This window comes from Arachis hypogaea, chromosome 14 (assembly GCF_003086295.3).
Source record: "Arachis hypogaea cultivar Tifrunner chromosome 14, arahy.Tifrunner.gnm2.J5K5, whole genome shotgun sequence".
Taxonomy (NCBI): Eukaryota; Viridiplantae; Streptophyta; class Magnoliopsida; order Fabales; family Fabaceae; genus Arachis; species Arachis hypogaea.
The window spans coordinates 104,381,203-104,389,283 of record NC_092049.1 but is presented as its reverse complement, the minus strand read 5'-3'; the positions used below and the strand labels follow the sequence as shown (position 1 = coordinate 104,389,283).

Here is an 8,081-nt window from a genome sequence, read left to right as displayed (position 1 = left end):
AAAACTTTTACATTAGTGATGGTTGGTGGATCGATTTTACTTACATACTAAAATCAAATGCTATTATCTCTTTAATATGCGAATTGTTGTGTCAAATTTAATTGTGAAATAATAATATTAAACTCGCTTAAAACTTTCTAGGATGGAAAAATGACGTTTGAAAATTTTTGAGATTGAAATAGAATTTTTAAAACATTAGGAACTAAATTAATATTCAACCCAACCAAAATATGTTACTCAAGACAATAAAAGAAATTAAAAATAAAAAAGACAGAAAGAAAAAGACAAAATAAAAGAATAAAAGATGAAGGAAAAAATAACGTATAAAAGAAGAGTAAAAATTGATGAGAAAGAAGAGAGAGAGGGAGAATAATGAGGAAATAAAGAACAAAAAAAAAATACAATTTAAAAATAACTAGTTTAAATAAAATTTTAAAATTGAAAGTTACAAAGTTTTTAAAAAAGATATTAGATGTACATAAAAATTAACTATCAAAATTAGTTATTAGTATAGAATATATATTAAAATATAAGATACACATTATAAATAAATTAAATTTTATTTATTTATACAAAAATATATAATGACTTATTTTAGTAGTTATTTTTAGTAAATAAATAATATTTTTATTTAAAAAAAATTAGTATACACGCCAAATTAATAACAGATTGTTGATTGGTGATACCAAAAATCAAATATTGAAAAGATAAAGGATTCAATATGAAAATATGAATTAAAATTAAAACCAGTGCTAAGGTACTATAATACGTTAGTTAGATCACATTGATTCATGCAGGTTCATGTATAATCTGTCCAAATTCATAGCATAACAAATCAACAAAGTACTCCTGTATGGTAATCAGTGCTAAGATGCTATAAAAATTAAATCACATTGATTCATGCAAGTACAGGTCTAATGTGTCCAAATTCATAGGATAACAAATCAGCAAAGTACTCATGTATGGTATGTTTTTTCCTTGTTCTGTTTCTGTATTCTGAAATTTGACTCGGTTGTTTTCCTGTCTCATAGTCTCTCTCTGTCAACTGCATGACCATGACCACTTCATACGCATTTTTCAATTACTCATTTTCAATAACATAATAAAACCAAAAATAGCCACCTCACATGTCACTTTCGGAGTTCACCTCTCTCATTACTCTTTCCATCTCTCTTGTCCCTCCTTTACCCTTAATAGCTTCCTTGACCCTTCAACCTTTCTTTCTTCCAGTAATTTTTTACCTTTTTCAATCTTCTTGAAACCATATATGGATTCACACGTTCCTTCTCTCATAAACCATCTAGTGTTTGGTTTGGTGACTTTCCTGAGAGTAAAAAGCCTTATTATTGTTATTATATATTCTGAACTAATATTCAAGGTAGAATTTTGGGGTTATAACAGTTGTTTCAAACCATGCTGTGAATAACCCATGATTTTTTAGTTTCCAACTTGGTTCTTGGTTTATCAAATTCAGAGTTTCTTGCTTCTAACAACATTTTTGGTTGGTGTGTGCTATGAATTTGGCCATAAGGCATATAACCATGATTAAAAATTGCTTTGGTGCTTTGAATTGGTGTAGAGGGAGGGATGATAGTGATACTGCTGAGAAGCCACAGGAACAAGGTAACAAGAACAAGTTTATTGGATTTGAATTTCCATTATTGATCAATTCTTTTGTGTTAATGTGAGGTAGTTGACTTTGTCATTATCATGGTTTACACTCTTAAAATTGTAAACCTTTTTTGGGATAAATAACCCTATTTCTCAAATCCTAGTAGCCAGAACCTGGATACAACATTATGTAAAAATTCTTGCAGGTTTTTATGGGGATTGGAGCTGGAATAGGGGAGAGAATGCTGCTAATTTGATAGTGTTATTGAGTATTGTGTTTGCTATTTAGTGCTCAGACTTTAGAGTTGAAACTAACCCTTAGTTTCAATTTTCAGACTTTAGACTTTAGAGTTGCTATTTTGATTTGGACATTATCTTCTGAAAATTTCATGCTTGACTTGGTCTAGAATGTTCCCAATTAAGAAATTTGTGTTCTGACTTCTGAGATTAATTTGTACAAGCTTTATGTGTTTGTGATCAACAGTCATTGCAACCAAACAATTTACCTATAACTCGTTGCGATCGGCAACCAGAGATTTTCACCCTTCAAGCAAACTTGGTGGAGGAGGTTATGGAGTTGTCCACAAGGTGATACAGATGAACCCATCACTTTATTTTACATTGTAGTTTTCCTAAAGCTTACCACCTTAGATGGAGTTTCAGAAGATTGTTCAGTCCATCATGACATTTTTCCCTTTTCCTTTTGAGTAAATTATTGTGCTGCTTTGATAATATTTGCAGGGAGTTTTAAGAGATGGTACTCCAGTCGCTATCAAGTCTCTTTCTGTTGAGTCTAAACAAGGAACCCGTGAATTTATGACTGAAATTGATATGATATCGAATATACGGCATCCAAATCTTGTCGGACTAGTTGGCTGCTGTGTCGAGGGTAGTCATCGAATATTGGTGTATGAATTTCTGGAGAACAATAGCCTTGCAAGTTCTTTGCTTGGTAAATATTATAACAACTTGAATGTTTATTTATCTGTGAATCTTTCCTGAGTTGGATGGCTACTGAACCTTTAGATTTTTAAACACGACTGTCCGCATAATCTATTAGGACTTCTAATTCTTCCTAATGTACAACCCCTCTGCTTGATTAAGATTCAGTTTCCATGTCTGAATTGCTCTTGAAAATTGAACAAACCGTATTTGGTAAGTGTATTAAGACAAAAATTGCAGAGGCATTAAGATAGATATAAGGCAGAAAAGTTGTATTATTTCCATGTTCCTCACTGTCCTAGACTCCTAGTTTTTTATGCTTTGGAGTTGAGGGTTGGATATGCAGTGTGCTATTGTTTTAACACTCAGGTGAATTGGATAAATGCTAATGCAGATATAATTTTTTTTTTCAGGTTCTAAAAGTAAATATGTTGCTCTGGATTGGCCGAAGAGGGCTGCTATTTGCCGCGGTACAGCTTCTGGTTTGGTGTTCCTCCATGATGAGGCTCAGCCAAACATTGTTCATAGAGATATCAAGGCCAGCAACATCCTTCTGGATGAGAACTTCAGCCCGAAAATTGGAGATTTTGGTCTTGCGAAACTTTTTCCTGATAATGTCACCCATGTTAGCACTCGAGTTGCAGGAACGGTGTAAGTGCAGATGCATTGTGTGTATTAATAGTACTGTTTACTCAGTTTATAAATACTGAATTTATTAAACTTCAATGTTGAAACTTTACTAAAGAATATCATGTCATATTTATTATTTATTAATCAATAGAAGTACTAATGGGATTTAGTGTGTGAGAAAATGTAAACTAAGAAAAATAAAATATATAAAAAAAAAGACTTTTTAAACTGAAACAGATCTTTTATGTACCAAAAGATAAATTAGAAGTAACTCTGCATGATCTTGTGTTTCTTTGGTTAAATTTGCTTGTTATGATTTGAACACTAAGGACTTTAGATCCTCCAATGATATTTCATAGGTATAGATACATCCTCAGTTCTTTGTATGGATTTGGTTTAACCAAGTTCATTTCTTTTGAATGTCCACCAGGGGATATCTGGCACCGGAATATGCACTTCTAGGACAGCTTACAAAGAAAGCAGATGTATATAGTTTTGGGGTTCTCATGCTTGAAATAATCAGTGGTAAAAGTAGTAGCCAAGCTGCATTTGGAGACAATCTCTTGGTTCTGGTGGAGTGGGTATGTTTCTGGTTTATTGAGTATTAGCTATATTGATTTGATACATGCTGGGATACTGTTTTGATATCTATTGTGATTGTAAATTTGGAATTTGAAGCTTCTCATGTATGATAACTACTTTTAGTGTATGATTGGATTGGTGCATTGCATATTTGCATATTTTTGCTAATGTGACAATACGGGAATAAGAATTGGTTTGGTAAAGCACAAACACCTTGTTTTGTGTTTGGTTAATCGACAAAATCATGTGTTTATAATCGTTACGAGAGCTTTTGAAAGCATCTATGGATGAGCTTTTCAAACTTGATTTATACTTATCAAAATTAAAAAGTCTAATATAATCTCATATATTAATAAAATATCCAAATTTACTTTATATTTATGTCTGTTGTGTATTTTTTAAATTTTAAAAGTTATTTTATCAAACACTATTATTCTTGTTTGTGCTTATTGAAAATCATTTTTGGTTTGATTTAGCAAACATAGATGCTACAACTTTTAAAAAGTTATCTTTCAAAAGCCAGGTTTGATAAGTTACTTTCAAAAAATAAAAATTTTACCAAACCAAATCTAGGTATCTGCGTAAAATATTTTTATATGGACAATGCTTACAAATTAAATACTTAAAATGTTGCCATATCTTTGTTTCAACTGAACAGGCATGTGTTTGTGCAGGCTTGGAAGCTCAAGGAGGAAAATAGGCTTCTGGACATGGTCGATCCGGAACTAGCCGAATTCGATGAGATGGAGGTTTTCCGGTTCATTAAGGTTGCTCTATTTTGCACTCAGGCTGCCGCTCAGAATCGGCCTAACATGAAGCAAGTGATGGAAATGCTCTCAAAGGAAGTTCATATTAACGAGAAGGCGTTGACTGAGCCTGGAATATACAGATGGCATAGCTCTGGTAAGATGGGTGGTTCTTTGAATGAGACACCATCTTCTCAACTATTCAAGAACAAAAAAACCGGAATGCCGCATGAAAACTCAACGAACTTTAGCGGAAACGACGTCGTGACAGAGATGCTCCCCAGATAATTGTTACATAGATTGAGTATGATAGGTAATATATGCTGATATGGATGCTAGATGTTCATATTTCTGGTATCTTTGATGGCTATGATATTTTGAATTTGGGTTTTCTAATTTCTTTTTTCTAGTATAAGGTGCACCTCAAAGATTAGAGAAAAGTATAAATAGGTCTTTAAATTTTTTATCGGTAGACATTTAAGCTATTGAGGATTTGAAAATATATTTAAATTGATGAGCTTTTTAAAATTTGGACATATCGATCCCTCATATACACTTGGGTATGTCAGACTCAATAGAAAAATCAAGTGTGACTCTTGTTGTACTGATCTAGTTGATATAGATGCACACGTGGAATTTTTAAAATTGGACAAATTAAATTCAGAGATCGATATATCCAGATTTTAAAGAGGTCAGAACTTAAATGTACTTTTAAATCTTTAAAAACTTAAATATCTGCGGACTAAAAAGTTAAAGATTGATTTGTCCTTTTTTCTAAAGATTAAAGGGCAGTATTTGGATCATTGATGGGAAAATTAACAGCTTTAAATTTTTTTCAGGTACAAACAAAGCACATGGTAAATTATGATAATCTATGGCATTGATTCTTTTTTAAATGATGTAATTTCTTCTTTGGAGGAATAAGAGATGTTAGTATAAATGAGCGCACAAATATGATTTATTGCAAGAAACTATAACGTTGCATATAGTTTACGCTACCTAGCAGAAATGGCCTAGTTTCTAGAATAATGGAGTTTTAAGACTGCATTTGTTTTTGAAAACAGAATAACACAAGACACTGAGAACAAGACATAAAAAATAGAAATATAAAATTTTGTGTTCTTGTATTTTGTTTGATGATAAATTATAACAAATTATGAACATTTAATTTATTCTCATTTTTTTTCATTCAAAAAATTTAAGACGAAAAATATGATAATAAAAAATATAATTATAAAAAATTAATAAGATTAATGACAGAAAAAATAAAAAATAAATTGTGTTTTTTGTTAGTGTCTCTGTATTCTTCCTGTCAAAATGGATACAAAATACACTAATTCAGTATTTCTGAACACATTGTCTCTCCATATCTTTTCTGACAAATACAATTTTGTGTCTCTGTGTCCTTGTTGTTTCTGTAAACAAACACAGCCTAGGTGTTTGCAAAGGGGAATTCCTGAAATGTGTATTTTAAATATGGATATGCACCTTGTACCTTGTAAGTGTTCAAGTGAAATTGCATTTCATGTATGTTAGTTTCCAGATATTGAGTTTTGATTATTAATAAAATTAAATATAATTTAACAGATTTATTAATGTATTATATAATGTTTGTTCAAATATATATGATAATACACTAAGGAATATTTCTTAAGTAATATAAGTAAGGGATAAGTATTGTTTTGGTCCCTTACGTTAAGGGTCGGAATCGAAACCGTCCCTGGTGTATATTTTGATTTAAAATCATCCTTAAAGTCATATTTAAATTTAAAATCGTCCTTTCTAATAAAATTTTTTAATTTATTCCTAAACTATCCCTATAAAAAAATTATAAAATTAAAAAAAAAAACAAAAGAAAACGCGTGGGGGTGGGGGGAGGGTATTCGAAGGGGGAGGGGAGGGAAAGGGGGAAGGGGGGAAGGGGAAGGGAGGGAGGGGGGACAGCGCCGGCGTCGAAGAGAGAGAGGAGGGAAAGTGGAAGAAGCCGGAGAAGAAGAGGAAGAAAATGAAGGGGACGCGGGTTCGGGGTGGGGGAAGGGGAAAGGACGTGGGGTGGGGGTGGGGGAAGGGGAGATCAGAGGGGGAGGGGAGGGGAAAGGGGGAGGGGGACGGCGGCGGTGAAGGGGGAAGGGGGAAAGGATGCAGGGTAGGGGTGGGGGTGGGGGAGGAGGAGGGGGAAGGGGAGAGGGGGAGGGGGACAGCGGTGGCGAAGCTTGGAGCCGCCGTCGCCGTGGTGGTCCCATCGCCGTTGGAGATCGCCGCCTCTGCCTCGCCGTCTCTACTCGTCGCCTCTGCCTCTGCCTCGCCACCTCTGCCTCGCCACCTCTGCCTCGCCGTCTCTGCTCCGCCGCCTCGCCGCCTCTGCCTCGCCTCTGCTTTCTTGCTTCTGTTTGGTGTTGTTTCTGTTTCTGTTTGGTGTTGTTTCTGTTTCTGTTTGGTGGTGATGGTTGTGGTTGTGGTTGTGGTTGTGGTTGAGGTTGTGGCGGTGCTGGTGGTGGTGCTGGTGGTGGTGCTGGTGTTGGTGTTGGTGTTGGTTGTGGTGGTGCTATTGGTGGTGGTGGTGGTGGTAGAAAAGGTAATTATGTTGGTAATGGTGAGGGTATTTTTGTCCAAAAAAATTAAAAGGACGATTTTAATACGAAAAAAAACGTTAAGGATAATTCTAAATCGAAAATTACGATGAGGACGATTTTGATTCGGACCCTCAACGTTGGGACCAAAACAATACTTATCCCTATAAGTAATTAAGCAACTTTTGAATAAGTCGGAGTGTTGAATGAAAACAATCTTAAAAGACAAGCTGAGTAATTAAACTACCACATAAATTAGTTTGTCCTGTTTCAAGTTTGGAAAAAAATAAAGACACGAAAATTGTCTAACTCAGAATTGTCCTTTATAAAACGTAAGTTGTGCTTGTGACACTAATTTTTAAACTCAAACTTACTCTACAAGTCAAGCAGGTTTGAAAGAAAAAGTTTCATATCCCAAGTGTTATAAACAGTGGCGGAGCATGAAAAAAATTATTATGGGGGCGAAAAATTTTAATATAAAATTATATAATGCTATTTATATTAATTATTTTTAAGTTTGTTACTAGTATGACTAAAGGTATGTTAAAAAAATTCATAATTGTAAAAAATTAGAATATTATAAGTTGTGAAATATGTAAAAAAAATATATAGTTAAAACAATAAATATTAAAAATTACAATATTCATTAAATGTTTGAATATTTTTTTTAGAAAAATATTCAATTAAAGAATAATAAAAAATAAAATAATATTAAATTCAATAGATAAAAAAGTCATCAATTTTTTCAAGACTTGAAAGTTATACAAATACAATTAAACTAACTAATATTTATTGAATATTTTTATATTTTGCTAATGTAAAAAAAATAAATTTAAAAAACTAATAAAACTTAAAATAGCACTAAATTATATTAAAAAGAAAAACTAAATAAGCTTGTAGTTGTGTTCAATTTTTTTTTTCCATCAAAGAGGTGGATAATAATGAAGTTGTGTTAGTATTAAATATGGCTTTGTTAATATTATAAAATAAAAAGATAGAG

General features: G+C 32.9%; 1 protein-coding gene across 2 annotated transcripts; it reads left to right on the top strand.

Annotated features, from left to right (window-relative positions):
- Positions 1 to 1,005: 1,005 nt before the first annotated feature.
- Positions 1,006 to 5,509, top strand: LOC112743615 (cold-responsive protein kinase 1). Of its 2 annotated transcripts, XM_025792894.3 has the most exons (7): positions 1,006 to 1,623; positions 2,096 to 2,199; positions 2,353 to 2,563; positions 2,967 to 3,204; positions 3,614 to 3,764; positions 4,440 to 4,824; positions 5,351 to 5,509. In XM_025792894.3, exons 1-6 carry the CDS (start codon positions 1,515 to 1,517, stop codon positions 4,797 to 4,799), a joined length of 1,173 nt encoding a protein of 390 aa, XP_025648679.1. In that variant the 5' UTR covers positions 1,006 to 1,514; the 3' UTR covers positions 4,800 to 4,824; positions 5,351 to 5,509. The 2 variants fall into 2 exon arrangements, with proteins under 2 accessions (XP_025648679.1, XP_029147984.1); XM_029292151.2 differs by lacking the exon at positions 5,351 to 5,509 and having other exon boundaries at positions 1,097 to 1,623; positions 4,440 to 4,907.
- The last annotated feature ends 2,572 nt before the right edge of the window (positions 5,510 to 8,081 follow it).

Excerpts from the sequence above, each read along its gene's own strand:
- LOC112743615 (XM_025792894.3), top strand. The coding sequence starts at position 1,515 with ATGAATTTGGCCATAAGGCATATAACCATGATTAAAAATTGCTTTGGT. Across the intron at positions 1,624-2,095 it reads TGAGAAGCCACAGGAACAAG|TCATTGCAACCAAACAATTT; the intron begins GTAACAAGAACA and ends TGTGATCAACAG. Across the intron at positions 3,205-3,613 it reads ACTCGAGTTGCAGGAACGGT|GGGATATCTGGCACCGGAAT; the intron begins GTAAGTGCAGAT and ends AATGTCCACCAG.